Source organism: Lycium barbarum, chromosome 6 (genome assembly GCF_019175385.1).
Source record: "Lycium barbarum isolate Lr01 chromosome 6, ASM1917538v2, whole genome shotgun sequence".
Taxonomy (NCBI): Eukaryota; Viridiplantae; Streptophyta; class Magnoliopsida; order Solanales; family Solanaceae; genus Lycium; species Lycium barbarum.
In genome coordinates, this window is record NC_083342.1 from 118,532,454 (window position 1) to 118,549,185 (window position 16,732).

Below are 16,732 nucleotides of genomic sequence, written 5' to 3' on the forward strand. Positions count from 1 at the left end.
TCGCTATAATTTGTTGCTGTTTCTTTGATTTTACTTAGAGACTTGCTTATTTCCTTTTCTCCGCCTTACGTTTTTTCTTTTTCCTTCTTGTTTTTCAATAATAACGCATTAGACAAATTAGTTTTAATGGTAACACGTGTCCCATTTTTCACAACGCGTGTTAAAAAAAGAATTCAGCCATCATAAATAAATATCAAGTGTAAATATATATTTTCTATTTTGTGAGATGTATTTTTCACAATTTCACACATTCCCGCTATCCAAGTAGATCAATGCAAATTTGTCACAAAAAAGAACTAAGAAAAAAAATACACATTTTGAATGTAAATATTCCTTTTTGGTCATTAGATAAATTTTCTATTTACTCATAATTATTTTATTTTAGTAGATTCTCTCTCTAATAATAACATTTTCCCCTTACCTGCAACACATAAATACTCAGAATACAAAAGGTACACTTTAGTATAACAATGATTTTATGTCAGTATTTTTTCACTGAATTGTTTGTGATACTGATTACAATGCGATTTTAATATAACTCTCACCATATGTACTGCTTGCGTGGGTCTCACGTGCAACTCACGTGTCTAGGACTATTAAATCAAACATAGACGGAATTTTTCTAATTTTCTCCTATTCTAGTTTTGAAATCAACAACACATTAGACAAACTAGTTTAAATGGTAACAAGTGTCACATTTTTCACAAGCATGGTGAAAGAAAAATTCAATCACTATAGTCTATAAATACCAACTGTAATTAAATATTTTCTTTATTATGTTATAGGCATATTTCCCAATTTCACCCTATTCCTCCTATCCAAATTTGTTACTTAGGAAAAAAGAAAAAACATTTTAGATTACTAGTATATTTGTTTCCTTCATTAGATCATTTATAGTATTATAAATGATTTTATTTGAGTAGATTGTGTGTCTAATAAAAACATTTTTCCTTTACCAACGAGACAAAAACGCTCACATTACAACACGCATCCTTTTCCTTCTCCTCTAATTCATTCTTCTCCCTTTCTATTCTCCTCTCTTTTCGTTCGTTATTATTAGTCATGCTTTCCACCAATCGCCACTCTCATTGAAACCCTAATTTCCCCCCCTACTCTCTCTCATTTCAGGTTAGAAACCTACTCTCACTATTATTACTGTTTCTAGGGTTTCTTCGTTCGGGTAATAAATTCGAGAATCGGGTTTGTTTATTGAACTGTGTTTTTTATTTTTATTTTGATTTCTGATGCAAGTTTAATTCATTGGTGGATCTGTTCCGTATTTTTCTAGATAGAAGATTGAAAAAACACACACAAGAAAGCGGTTTTTGAGGTTTTGGATATATGTCCCAAAATCAATCAAGGGGTGACACCTCATCGTCTCAGTACAGGAGAACCGGCCGATCCGGTAGCTTTAATCAGCACCGCGGCGGCGGTAGAGGTACTGCTGCTGGTGGTGGCGGTGGTGGCGGTGCCGCCGCCCCTCCTAACACCTCCAATCCATCTTTCACTTCTAATAGAAGGTCTGTTTTTTTTTTTTGCTTCTAATTGAAAAAAAAAAGCTAGGGTTTTTATGTATTACTGATGATTGTTTTATATCTATTGTTGTTTGGTTGTTTTAGTTTCAACAACAAGAAGTATCATAATGCTCAAGGAGGGCAACAACCTAGGGCAAGTGGTGTGAGTGCTGGTCCAGATTCTCATCAGAATGGTGCTCATCAGCAACAACCGTCGCGCGGTATGTCAATTGACCATAACCTTTTTACAGGCATATTAGGGTTGTGGAGTACTCCTACCTCCGTTTCAATTTGTCTGTCTGGTTTTGACTTGACAAGGAGTTTAAGAATTAAACTAAAGACACGTAGAATGTACGAGAATGCCCCTTTATCTTGTGGTCTTAAACATGCCATGGGGAAAGTTGGAATTAAAGAGTTGCCAAAAAGGAAAGAGGTTTTCTTTTTGAAATGGACTAAAAAGGAAAGTAAGACAAACAAATTGAAAGGAAGGGAATAGTTTGTTTTGAAGGCTAAGATGGGCTATATAGGTGTAAAGCTTCCAGTTTGTGATAATTTGGTGGAACATAATGTATTAGTAGTATTTTTTTGTTTTACTTCAACTCCAGTTGAGTAATGTAGTTCACTTTATTTTGTTGCAGGAGCAGCAGATACATCTGCTGCTAGTGCGAATGCACCTCTTCCGAGTGCTACTGTTAAGCCAACTGATGCTTCGACTCAGAAGGTTACCCGAGCAGTGCCGAGAGCTCCAACTTCTAATGTCGTTGCTTCAACCTCTGAGTCGAACGCACCTGTTACGCCGGCAAAGAGTAATCTTCTTAGTCTTTATATATCTGTTTGTACTCCTATTTTTTTTTTTTTTTTTGTGGGGTGTGGTGGGGGGAGGGGGGGAGAAGGTTGGCGTACAGTAATATTGGCACTTCTTATGTATTGTATCTATGTTATAGTTGCCTTTCCAACTATTGAATGATATTACTTTCTGATTTTCTAGATCCTGGAGATGCATCCAAGTCATTTCCACTTCAATTTGGATCCATAAGTCCCGGTGTCATGAATGGACTGCAGGTATTGGTAGACTCCAGCACACATGTTTTTTTTTTTTTTTTTTTTTTTTTTTTTTTGGTATGTGGTTAATTTGAAAACTTTCGTCCTAATAATGTGAGGCATTTGCTTTTACAATGTGTATAGATACCTGCCCGAACGAGCTCAGCTCCACCAAGCTTGGACGAGCAGAGAAGAGCCCAGGTTTTTGTTTCTTCTTCTTTTGTATCTGATTATATGAATTTTCTGATACCTGATCTGATTAACATAGCTTGTCATCTAGCTTCTTTGTTATTGTTGGAACTTTTTGATGTTATTCATGCCCATGGACCAATCTAGCCATGGCCTCCCGAGTAGCTAATGGCTCTGCTTCCCTTTTCATTTATTTGGCAGGCTCGCAGCGACACTTCAAGAGCTGTTCCTTCATTGCCAACTCCATCCTCTTCCAAGCAGCCTATGCCTAGAAAGGATGCAGGACCCCTCGACCAATCTAATCCTAGCGAAGCTCACGGGGTGGCCAGCAAGCCCAAGAGAGAAGTACAAATTTCAGCTCCTCCCCCTGTTATTACCCAAACACAAAAGCCTTCTGCACATCCCATGCCTGGAATGCACATGCAAATTCCTTTTTACCAGCAACCCCAAGTTCCTGTTCAATTTGGCGGCCCTGGACCACAAATTACATCTCATTCCATGTCTGCTACATCATTACCCATGCCGATGCATCTGCCGATTGGCAATCCGTCTATGCAGCAGCCAATGTATGTCTCAAGTCTTCAACCTCACCCAATGCAGTCTCAAGGGATGATGCATCAGGCGCAGGGCCTGAATTTTTCATCAGGAATGGGGCCTCAGCTCCCTCCGCAGTTGAGCAACATGGGAATGAATATGGGGTCACAGTTTTCTCCACAACAGGCAGGAAAGTTTCTTGGTCCACGTAAAACTGTGAAGATAACTCATCCAGAAACTCATGAAGAATTGAGGCTTGATGCCACTCCTGGTTCGAGGTCACACCCTAATATGCCACCTCAATCACAGCCTATTGCATCATTTCCTCCTGGTCATCCTAACTATCATCCTAATTCTTATAATTCCAGTTCTGTTTTCTCTCAAGCTCCAAGTTCTCTTCCTCACAGTAACACTCAGAGTTCTCAGCCACCAAGGCTTTTTAGTCAGGTTAGTCAAGGCCCAAATCCTGCATGTCCTTTTCTATCTCGATTTTCTTTATGCTTATCATTTGAATCAGTACCTAAGAGTTATATTGGATTCCAATTAGATTTTTGTATATTCTCACAACATATTGTTATCTTGTTCATCAACTTTAGGTGACAGTGAAACCGGCTGCTGGAGGAACACATCCAGGAAAAGAGCAATTACCATCTGTCAGTTCAGCTGCTTTTGGAAAAGATCCAGTGAGGCTCTCGAAGCTTCATGGAGGAGATTCTAAAAAAGACATGGATACTTTAAATCAAAGATCCACCATACAGTCAAAGACTGGCGATAGCTCAAAATCTGCTTCAAGGCCTGTAGCAAATATACAATCAACGAAAGGGGCTGATTCTGTCTCAGAGCAGAGCCCAGCAGCTGGCATATTGTCATTGACCACTCAGGCTCCCATTGAGTCTTCAATATCTCGAATTACAGATACCAGTGTAGATGCAGCAAGTGAAACACTTTGTGGCCCGGACTCCACTGAAGATCAACAGAAAAAACATGTAACTAGAGTACAGTTGACTATCCAGGATAAGGTATTTTATTTGCATGCTTGAATAATCGCACTACTATACTAGCTCGGTCCTCCTTATGACTGAAAGTTTTTTCCAGGCTCTTGGGAAACCTACCTCAGTTTCAAGTCAGCCTTCCCAGCAACCAGTAACCAGACCTGTTGAGGTCAATACTACTGATCCAGCGAGCACTGCTGTGAACACTAGGGAAAGTCTCTCTCCTTCAGAGTCCACTGAATTGAAAAGTCACATTACTGGAAATAGTGGAAAGGTGGAAGAGTCATTTGAACCTTTGGATTGCAGAAATCAGGAAGCGGGCAAACCAGTACTTAAAATCGGTGCCATAAATGAAGCAGCATTGGCCGAGGTTGTCGAGAAGGACGAGAGTAATAGCTCAAAGCCAATTTCAGAATCGCTTCCAGTAGAATCTGTTGAGGTGTCTGGCTTAACTGAAGAGGGGTCTCCAAAGAGAACAAGTGCCAACATTGAGAACGGTCAACCAGAAATTGGAGTGGAAGACACGGATGAATCTGTAGCTTGTTCAACTATAGTTGATAACATGGCTGATAGCATAACATCATCTACTTCTAACCAGGATTCTACAAATACCGAGGCTTGCACGGCAACAATAGGTCTATCGGCTCAAGATGATCAGGAATCGGATGTTGCTGACTCCGAAGAAGCTCCTGTTACAAAGTCGGTTGTTGCTAGTCCGGAGTCTGCCTCTGATTTGGTGAAGAATTCTGATGAGGCAACTTCAAAGAGTGAAGATGAAAATACTGAAACTAACAACACCGGTTTAGTTTCTAGGTCGTCATCTGGTGTCAAGGTGCAATCTTTGGATGCGCCTAAGGTTACTGTGGCTAAGGGGAAAAAGAAGAAAAAAGAATTATATAAGAAGGCAGATGCTGCTGGTGCGACTTCTGATCTTTATATGGCGTATAAACGTCCAGAGAAAAAGGATGAACTTACTCAATCTATCGAAACCAGTGAACTCAATTCTAGTGATAACTCGAGGCCGCCATCTGCCGATGCGACTCAGGAAGATCTTAGATCAACTAAGAGGGATGGTGAGGTTAAAGCAGAACCAGATGATTGGGAGGATGCTGCAGATATAGCTACTCCTAAACTAGAAGCTGCTCCACAACATGGAAAAAAAGTTGATGGTGAAGATGCTGACGGTGTGACTACAAAGAAATATTCAAGAGATTTCTTACTTAAATTTGCAGAGCAATGCATTGATATTCCTGAGGGTTTTAATGTTGCTCGTGACATAGCTGATATTTTGATAAATCCTAACGCTAGTGTTCCCCATGAGCCGTTCCCTAGTCCCGGAAGAGGTAGTGATAGGCCATCTAGTGGACATCGTGAACGTCGCGGAGGTGGCATTGGGGATGGAGATAAATGGAGTAAGACACCTGGGCCTCTTATGCCTGGGCGGGATTTACAGCCAGACCTTGTTTATGGGGGAAATGCTATGGGATTTCGACCTGGTCCAGGAGGCAGTTATGGTGTTCTGCGGCACCCTCGAGCTCCGATGCCTATTCAGTATGCCGGGGGTCAGTATGCCGGAGGTCAGTATGCTGGGGGTATACTATCTGGACCAATGCAATCCATGGGTCCTCAGGGAGGAGGCATGAGAAATGGAGTTGATGCTGACAGGTGGCAGCGTGGAACTGCTTTCCAAAAGGGTTTAATGCCTTCTCCTCAGACACCGGCACAGATTATGCACAAAGCTGAAAGAAAGTATGAAGTAGGTAAAGTAACAGACGAGGAACAAGCCAAGCAGAGACAGTTGAAAGCCATCCTAAATAAGCTAACTCCCCAGAACTTCGAAAGATTATTCCAGCAAGTGAAAGAAGTCAACATTGACAATGACAAGACTCTCGATGGTGTAATTTCTCAGATATTTGATAAAGCTTTGATGGAGCCAACTTTTTGTGAGATGTATGCCACCTTTTGTCAGCACCTAGCAGCTGAGTTGCCTGATCTGAGCGTAGATAATGAAAAAATCACTTTTAAGAGGTTACTTCTAAACAAATGTCAGGAGGAGTTTGAAAGAGGAGAAAGAGAAGAACAAGAAGCTAATGTAACTAACGAGGAAGGCGAAGTAAAACTGTCAGCAGAGGAGAGAGAGGAAAAAAGAGTAAAAGCACGGAGACGAATGTTGGGCAATATAAGACTGATTGGTGAACTTTATAAAAAGAGAATGTTGACAGAGAGAATTATGCATGAGTGCATCATGAAGTTGTTAGGTGACTATCAAAATTTCGATGAGGAGAACATTGAGGCTTTGTGTAAGTTGATGAGTACAATTGGGGAGATGATAGATCATGCCAAAGCAAAGGAACATATTGATGTATACTTCGATAGGATGGAAAAGCTATCAAATAACATGAAACTTTCTTCTAGGGTGAGGTTTATGTTGAAGGATTCAATTGATCTAAGAAAGAACAAATGGCAGCAAAGAAGAAAAGTTGAAGGGCCTAAGAAGATCGAGGAAGTGCATAGGGATGCTGCCCAAGAACGGCATGCACAGGCTGCTAGGCTTGCTCGTACTCCTAGTATGGGAGGTTCTACTAGAAGAGGTCAAATGGATTATGCTCCAAGAGGGAGTATGTTGTCTTCTCCGGGCCCCCAGATGGGGGGTTTCCGTCCTATGTCTCCACAGGTCCGTGGCTTTGGCATGCAGGACGTACGGGTGGATGAGAGACATTCTTTCGAGAATAGGACATTATCACTTCCCCTGACACAGAGGCCTCTTGGTGATGATCCGATCACACTTGGGCCCCAAGGTGGTCTTGCAAATAGAATGTCTTCTAGGGGCCCACCTGCAGGATCAAGCATTCCTTTCACTGATACTATGCCAAGTTTTGGGGACTCTGGAAGGATGACACATGCCCAAAATGGCTATGGTTCTTTTCCAGAGCGCTCCCCTTATGGTTCAAGAGAGGAGCTTACACCCAAGTACATGCCTGATCGATTATCTAGTCAAAATGATCAAGCAAGTGCACCAGAAAGGAACGTGACTTATGGGAGTAAAGATCGTGGATTTGATACATCTCGGCCTGCTTCACCACTTGTAAGAAGTGGAGGGCCAACTTCCACGCAGAATGTTGCTTCTGACAAGAGTTGGCCAGAAGAACGTCTGCGGGACATGTCTATGGCTGCTATCAAGGAATTCTACAGGTACTTTCTAAACTAACTTTTTGGCCTGATTATTATTTACTTGCATTATATTGGGATGGGTCTGGCTATGGATTATGTGCAGTGCTGCACACACAATAAGTACCTTTTTGGAACTGTTTTCAGAAAGTTGCTTCTGATATGAAATTGACTTTGGTTCAACACTTGGCCGACTTATTCATGGTCTTGTCATGACCTTCTTAACTTTTAGGAAGCATAAGCTTATTATAGATCTTGAGGAGGACTTCTTCCAAAGTAGTTTATATTTACTAGTCGTTTTTGTTGTGAGATCACGACCCTAAAAGAGCCATTCTCCAACCAAAGAGGAGTGAAGTTTAAGTTTGATACTCGGAATGAGCATTAGCTTTAAGAATATCTGCAAAGTATTTGCAGTGATAGCTTAGAAAGACCGTGATGATCATAGTGTAAGTTGGTGTGCTTTCTTTGGCAGAATTTGAAGCAGAAGCAACTTTGGTATTTTATTAACTGAGGATGGGTGGGATGGAAGAATTTACTTACTATTTGAGAACGCGTATCTCCTCATTGTCCAACTTTTCTGTCTTTTATTTTACTAGGGAAACTATAGTTTGTAATTTCTACTAATTAAGATTACATAAACGGAGGCTCTTTTATCATCTGTCATCTGAACTTATCTAGTAGCAAAGTGTGATTCTCCCAAGACCCTAGTCATCAACGATAAATGTAGCATTGTTTCTTGACAAGTTTTTTTTAGTACATAATTTTGTACAGAGTAATGCGACTTTATACAGTTTAATATTAATCGATTTGAGCCTTTCCATTTCAGTGCGAAAGATGAGAAAGAGGTTGCTTTGTGTGTAAAGGAACTGAATTCGCCCGGCTTCTATCCATCAATGATTGCACTTTGGGTTACTGACTCCTTTGAGAGGAAGGATATGGAAAGGGATCTTTTGGCAAAGCTTATAATTGATCTAACTAAATCTCCAAATGTGGCGATAAGTCAAGATCAGCTAGTTAAAGGGTAGGCAGCTGTGCTTTCCTATAAACTGCAAGTTCAACCTTTAAAGCACTTGAATTCTCTGTTTGACTTGATGTTTGTGTTTACTCAGGTTTGAATCTGTTCTGACTGCCTTGGAGGATGCAGTGAATGACGCCCCTAGAGCAGCAGAATTTCTTGGTCGCATCTTTGCGAAGGTAATATTGGAAGACGTGATACCGTTTAATGAAATTGTGCCTTTGATATACAAAGGCGGGGAAGAGGAAGGACACCTTGTGGAAATAGGGCTTGCTGCTGAAGTTCTTGGGAGCACATTGGAGATGATAAAGCTCAAGCAAGGTGATTCCGTCGTGTCAGAGATCTGCAGAAGCTCTAATATGCGGCTAGAGGACTTCCGGCCTCGAGGTGCAAACAAGCAATGGAAACTGGACAAATTTATTTAGGTAATAGGGAACGAATGTATCTTGGTAGAGATTCATGTCTATTTCTTAGGGCACATTTTAATTTTGCAGATATATATTTAAATGGTGATTAATATAAGGGTTTTATATCCTTGAATGTTTTTTAGTACCATTATTTTTTTGGAACTGATAGCAATTGGATTAACTAAATTTTCAATATCTCGGCCACTTCGAACGTTTATCATGCTTTTTATAAACGGAAAAGGGCCAAAATTACCCCTGAACTTTGAAAAATAGTTCATCCATGCCCTTCGTTATACTTTAGGGCCAATTATATCCTTACCGTTATATTTTGGGCCAAATATACCCTTGAATATAACGGTGTGCCACGTGTCAATCTCAGTGGCCAACTTATTTTCCCTCTTTTATTTTTCATCCGGATGCCTACTCCTTCAGATCCGACCCAATTAATTTATTATCCGACCCGTAAAATAACATATCATACCCAAATAAGCCAAACCTAACCCGTATGATACATCGACATTGGCAAACAGCTAATTACATTTGGATAACGCCTCATGTTCATGCTACTTGTGCTTCAGTGATCTGGATCATCTAGAATCTCGACCACTGGAGCAAACTGCACAAGTCGAAAGACCTTAATGAGAAGGAAGAAACCCAAAACAAAGGGAAAAAAGAGAACCAGCATCTGATTTTTCCAGACCTCATCATCTTCTTCAAGGTACATTTCATCAACTGCACTGTTCTGCTGGAAGTCCCATCCAAGAGTCTGCTCAAGCAGCTCCCTCAATTTTCTAGTCTATCATTCAAACAAGGAATTATAGATAGAGAGAGAGAGAGGCGTTATAGATATGTTATACGGGTTAGGTTTGGCTTATTTGGGTATGATATGTTATTTTACGGGTCGGGTAATAAATTAATTGGGTCGGATCTGAAGGAGTAGGCATCCGGATGAAAAATAAAAGAGGGAAAATAAGTTGGCCACTGAGATTTTGACACGTGGCACGCCGTTATATTCAAGGGTATATTTGGCCCAAAGTATAACGGTAAGGGTATAATTGGCCCTAAAGTATAACGAAGGGCATGAATGAACTATTTTTCAAAGTTCAGGGGTAATTTTGGCCCTTTTCCGTTTTATAAATTAGAAACATGGAAAAAGCCGCAGAAAGTATGGGGGGTAATTAGAACAATTATTGTTTGAGGGAGGTAACGATAATAGAAAAGACAAGTTCAGGGATAATTAGGATCAAGTACAATCAAACCTCCCTATAATAATATCTTTGGTTTTGTGATTTTTTGGTTGCTATAGGGAATGATTGTTATACACGTATAATAACATTTGATATTTAAACAATATTTGGCTGTTATAAAGAGATTTAATGCAAACCTTAAATTTAATTACACTTTGTATAAAGAAACAACAATGTAGGGATCTAGTAGCTCAATTGGTTGACTACTTAAACTCTCAACTTGTCTCTTCCCCTACTTCGTATGTAATAAAAACATTTTTTTAAAGCAATAATAACAACAACACGCCTAGTGTAATCGCACAAGTGGAATTTGGAGAGGGTAGGATGCACACTCACCTTACCCTTACCTTTTGTGTGATAGAGAGCGACAACAAAAGTCAAGATACGCAAAGCAAATAAAGCAACAATAGTGGTAAAAAATGGAAAGTACTTACGATACTACGTGACTATTAAAGATATACTACTAATATGGAGAAGATGAGTAGATGAGATATACTACGATATTACGTGAATGCTACTAGGATCACAACACCACTCGGCTACCTACTACTATTCTACCTTAATCCTCGAACTCCATACGTTCCTATCTGAGGTCATGTCCTCAGTAAGCTGAAGATGGGCCATGTCCTATCTAATCACCTCCTTAAATTCTTTTTGGGCTAATCTCTACCTCTTCTAAAACATGCTATAACCAATCTCTCACACTTTCTCACTGGTGCATCCGTGCCCCTCCTCTTCACATGCCTAAACCATCTCAATCGCGCCTCCCTCATCTTGTTCGCCACAGAGGTCACTCCCACCTTCTATATAACTTCATTTCTAATCCTATCCTAGTATACCCACACATCAATTGTCACCTTCATCTTCTGAACATGTACGTTCCTGACTGGCCAACACTTTGCCCTATATAATGGAGTATGCCTAACCACCACTTTGTAGAACTTACCTTTAAGTTTTGGTAACACCTTCTTATCAAATAGTACCCGGGACGCGAGCCTCTATTTCATCCATCCACTCCAATACGATGTGCAACATCATCATCAATCTCTATGTTTCCTTGGATTACAGACCCAAGGTACTTGAAACTTCCCCTCTTGGGTATGACTAATGTATCAATCTTAACTTCCAACTCCAGCTCACGCATAACATCACCGAACTTGAATTCCAGATACTCCGTCTTACTCCTGCTCAACTTGATACCTTTAGATTCCAGGGTCTGTCTCCAAACTTTCTGCTTATCATTGACTTTACAGCGCGTCTCGTCGATCAACACTATGTCGTCTACGAATAAATACTCCACAACACCTCCCTTTGAATATGTCGCGTCAACTCGTCCATCACGAAGGCAATTAGAAACGAGGTAAAGGCTGATCCCTGGTGCAACCCCATCAAGACCGGGAAGTGTTCTGATCAACAATTTGTATAAAGAAGGAAAATCTTTATATATATATATATATATATATATATATATATATATATATATATATATATATATATATATATATATATATATAAAGTTAACTATATATAAGTGAGGATACTTAAAATTTGTCGTCCTCACAGCCTCTGAAATCTGATATGGTGCTTGCACGTGGCTGCTCACCAATTGACTTCTCATGCCATGTTTTCATTTTTGCTATTATTCATTTAATGAAGGCCACTCATGGACTTCTATCTTTGGTCAGTTGTGCAACTTTTTCAAGAACCTTTTTTTTGGGTTTTTTATTTTGGTGTACCGTATTCGTATTGGATTCCGATTAAATTCGGATCATGCACTGCAACGCTGATTTTTGGGGGTGACGCTCCCAATAATTTTTTTCATTCTCAGGAGCTCGAACTCGTGACTTTTGATTAAGAGTGGAGGGATCCCAATAAACCCATCACAACCCATGCTGACAACTTTTTAACAATCCATTCTGACAACTTTTTAACAATCTCTTCTTACTGCTTATTAGGTTATTCCTCCGACCGTATTATATGGTTGTTTTAACTTCTATATTTAGTTTTAAATATATTGTTATTTTATATATATATTTTTTTCAAATTTATGCTTATTTAGATAAGTGAATTTATATATAACCAAGAAATCATATTAAATTTGTGGTATTTAATTAAGGATAAATTTAGTAAAAGGATTTCTTACTTTCTATTGGTGAGTGATTTCATAAAGGGTGTGTCCAGACTAAAAAATCATATAATATGGATCGGAGGAAGTTCTTTTTTTATGATGTCCTTAAACATTTTGGTAAAATTTAGGGAACTTTAGAGCCAAAATTTCCGTTTCAGCTGAAACTTTTGTTGTGTCTTACTTTACCTTTAAACATTTCTCACGTCATATGTTTCTCCATATGTTTGTCTCTATTTATTTTAAACCCCCAATACCTTACCTCTTTAGTGAGATCATATTTGCTAACAGATACAAAAAGTAAAAATTACCGAACAATATTGTATAATGTTGAAAATGAAAGTAGCGTTATCAGTAAAGACCATATTCATCAAATCTTGTCTGATTAACTAAGAATTGATTTTTTTAATCATAAAGTATATATAAAGAACTAACTCGAGATTTATTTTGTGAATTTAGATTATTTATTGAGTTAAACTAAGGTTAAAACTCACATTTAACTAGCATAAAGCTTTGAACACAAAATAATAAGTGAAAAATTAATAAATATAAAAAGATATCTATTTCTATCTATCAATAAAAACCACATACTCACAAATTCATAAAAAGACAAAAATATTTTTCAATTTATAATTTTCACCGAGTTGCAATTATTATATCTTAGCATGTTAGTGTATAGAATATCTAATCACCCGGTATTTTCATATTTTCCTATCAAATTTACTTCCTCATTTAGAAATTATCCAATTATATGACGAATAAGCGTTAATAATTATGAGAACTTATCAACAAGAGACGATTAACCTCAATTACATTAAATTAATTATGTAGTAGAACTATGTGAAAAATTATGATTAATTCATAAAAGTTACGTACTGTTTTTATATTCGAGTTTGGGCTGGGCTTAGCACGGGCCTCGTGCAACTAGTATATATATATATATATATATATATATATATATATATATATATATATATATATTCAGATAATATTCTTTGTAATGAATAGTGTATTAAAGCATCAAAATCTCTAGATCTACTATTAGCAATCTTAGATATTCTATTTCTATAAAGATGGTTAATTATTATATTACTAAAATGAAGATAGATGTTATATGTCGGTAATTATACAAAACGCGTATTATTATAAAGGTGGTTGTTATTGTTATAGGCAAAAAGCTGTTATAGAGAGGTAAAACATAATATAAAAAATGAGTTCTGACAAAAAACTTGGATGTTATAGTGAGGTGTTGTTATATAATTATGTTATAGAGAGGTCTGACTGTATAATTATGTTATAGAGAGGTCTGACTGTATTGTTTAAGGATGATCTGAATAAAACACGCCAAGTTTAAGGAGTCTTTAGGCATTCTGCCATTTTTTAAATTTATAAACCAAATCAAATAAATGAAAGTAGATTTTTATTTTCGCGTTTTCCTATTTGGTTGGATTTTTTCGTATTTTCCCCAATAAGTTTTCCACATCACAAAACATGTAATTGATGCTTAATATTTCTTCTATCCTAATGAGATATACTCCCTTCGTTTCAATTTATATGTTCATTTTCAGAGTACGAGGATCTTACTTTATAACTTTGATCGTAAATTTTAATATAGATTTTTCAAAATTGTAAAACTAAAATTTATATATTTGGAAACTACATAAAAAGTACTGTAAAGACATGATAATTTATAATTCATACAATTTTTTTAAAAAGGTAAAAAAAAAACATGATCAAAGAACCATCTCGTAACTCCCCAATGTAATAGGTTCACATAAATTTAAACAGAGAGGGCAATAACGCTTCTAAAAAAACAAAAACATAAAATTGAGATTGAATATGACATTATGCTTGAATATAGTGCCAACCTACAATAAAAATAATGGAAACTCATAAAACAAGTACTATTAATAAGAGATAATGAAAGTGAACATAATTTAATTTGGGGCTTGTTTGAGTTTACTAGACATCTAGGGGCTATGTCAGACCATCACATAAGTTCAAATCTGAAATAATATGTTAAGAAATATAGATTATCAAAAAGTTTAGGAAATAAATACTTTTAAGTATAGAATATTTTAAAAAATAATATACATATAATTAATATCAGTTTAATTTGATTTTAGTTTGACTTTTTTTAGTTAACACAAAAACAATAATTTTTTGATGCCTGATTAAATCAAATCAAATCATTACTGAATTTTCCCCTCAATTTATCTATTTAATGCGGTTCGTCGGTTTTCTTGAAGCGCTCCTAATCGCTAGCACGAACTTGGATCCATACCAACTTGACTGTGTTGTCTACATATTATTTAAGTTTATCAAGTATCCCATGAACGGAACCTTTCTCGTTGTTGTAGTTGATGAAACCTGATGTTCAGTAAACACCTTTGAGAGAAAAGACAACTATTACAGTTATTTTTCAAATGGTTTGAGCTTGAGAACCCACTTCATATGAAATATAGTACTGTAAACCTACCTATTTAAAAACAAGAATTCTATAATATAGTGGAAATATTTTACTTATGTACACTGCTGATGTACAATTTTCTTCTCACTGTCGTTGTAATTTTACTTGCTATAGTAGTTTTTTTGGTTCGAAAGTTAAATTTTATTTCAAATCAAAATTCAAAAGTGAAGCTGTACAACTGCTAGTTCTGTTTGTACCATATAACCAGACCTGAAACTAACAAAATCTCTATCACTACTACCATCAGCTAAGCCTATACTTACAAGTCAAAAATCTCAAGCGCAGGATAGCAATTCAATTTATTTAGAATATGCTTCCACCTTCAATCTTATTCCATACATGATAACTTGTGTTGCTGAGAATAGGAACTTACTTGCTATAGTAGGTTACTTGCTAATAAGATCCGCCCTGACACCCACAAAATAAAACTGATATAAAAAGATGTCTAAAGTCTGGGAATGTTATAAAAAGTCAAGAATCAAGGTTGAAACTAAAAATTTGCAATAACTTTTAAGTACTTATTATAAGTAGCTAAGTTGAGTGTTTAATTGGATTAGTTTACATTTTGATAAATGAGTATGATACTCCTTTGGTGAGTATATCGGGAATATTACATTTATCTCCTTAGTGAATTCAATTTTGATTTGCCTTTTTATGAATACATGTATGAGTTCAATCTCTTTTACCTTGGATTAGTTATCCTTTCTTTCTTCTCTTGTTTCTTTACTTGTCTATTTTCTGCTCCGCATACTTGAGTTATCACTTGCCTTAATTTTTAACTTAGAATCTTCACTTATTGTGAGTTAATTACTTGTCACTGTTTTTAACTTTTAAGTGATTTAATAGTTTACACTATTACAGCATAGACGTTAAATTAAAAAAAAAAAAAAAAAAATTGCCTCCTGTAAAATTGGAGACTGTATCAGATACTGAGCAACATTTAAGACAAGAGGGCAGAGAATCAAGATGGAATCACACATTTTCTAGTCCTTTTTTGGAATCCCAAAACCTTAATATTATTGAAGTACGATAATATTGTATTTGCGTAAAGGTAGGCACAAGACAAGGGACTCTCTCACCTCTTGATCACATGCAAATTTTGTAAGTACTTAGTTCTCAAATTCGTAACTAGTAATAATTAATCTCCCATACAACATAGGATTTGTCAAAATGTCTTGAGGCCAAGAATCTGTCATTTCCAATCTTGATTCGACGTATCTTTCCTTTGCTTGGCCAATGCCGGCACTTGATCTCAATTTTAAGCGGGATTTAATTGAGTTATATATATCGGCAATATAAATTTTTTTCTACTATTACCAGTGTAATTTAACTTGATATACCAGATTAGTTATCATATTTACTATGTGACCAACTAACGCTTATTATAGAAGTTTACCTACAATTATTTTTCAAATGATCGGCAGTTTATATGAATTTCTTTTGTATTTTTAGTGCATAGAATTAAAACTCCGCAAAATGTATTAAAGTTCTGTTTGTTTGCATTATCTTGCCCCCTAAATGTAGGCCTTGTGCTTGCAGCTGTGAGCTGTTAATGAATATTCCGTTTTAATTATCGTATCTTTACTCAGGAAATTTGATTTTGCCTGAAAAGCCACTATCCTTATCACGTACGAGACAGTTATATTTTAATTAAAAAAATTATATTTTTTATATCATCTCAGACTTCTTAACTCCATTCTAGAGTTTACACGTTGGTTCATACTAAGGTATTGACAGTCTAATTTATTGACAAGTTCTTGTTGGGACCGGGGAAGTACCCTCAGAAATAATAACCATGGTAGAATACAAAGGGAATAAAGGAATGGACGACATTTATATTTTACAAGAAGTCCATAGACTTATATTATTTATTATCACTTAAAAGAGAAAATGAGAACAGTGGCAATACAAAAGAATACGCAAACTTCAAAGCCTATACAAGCAGAGAAAGTAATTAGAAGTAAATTTAAAATAGAAATTAATCTAGAAAAATTGAAAAGAAAACAAGAGAAAGAAATGGAAGGCTAGAT

At 36.7% G+C, this 16,732-nt stretch overlaps 1 protein-coding gene across 3 annotated transcripts; it reads left to right on the forward strand.

Annotated features, from left to right (window-relative positions):
- Positions 1-941: 941 nt before the first annotated feature.
- LOC132645836 (eukaryotic translation initiation factor 4G-like) lies at positions 942-9,005 on the forward strand. 3 transcript variants are annotated; one of them, XM_060363061.1, is made up of 12 exons: positions 942-1,128; positions 1,289-1,520; positions 1,620-1,735; positions 2,153-2,320; positions 2,503-2,576; positions 2,700-2,756; positions 2,946-3,556; positions 3,647-3,725; positions 3,875-4,297; positions 4,374-7,462; positions 8,265-8,459; positions 8,548-9,005. In XM_060363061.1, exons 2-12 carry the CDS (start codon positions 1,342-1,344, stop codon positions 8,876-8,878), a joined length of 5,322 nt encoding a protein of 1,773 aa, XP_060219044.1. In that variant the 5' UTR covers positions 942-1,128; positions 1,289-1,341; the 3' UTR covers positions 8,879-9,005. The 3 variants fall into 3 exon arrangements, with proteins under 3 accessions (XP_060219044.1, XP_060219041.1, XP_060219042.1); XM_060363058.1 differs by having other exon boundaries at positions 2,946-3,725; XM_060363059.1 differs by lacking the exon at positions 942-1,128 and adding an exon at positions 1,158-1,180 and having other exon boundaries at positions 2,946-3,725.
- The last annotated feature ends 7,727 nt before the right edge of the window (positions 9,006-16,732 follow it).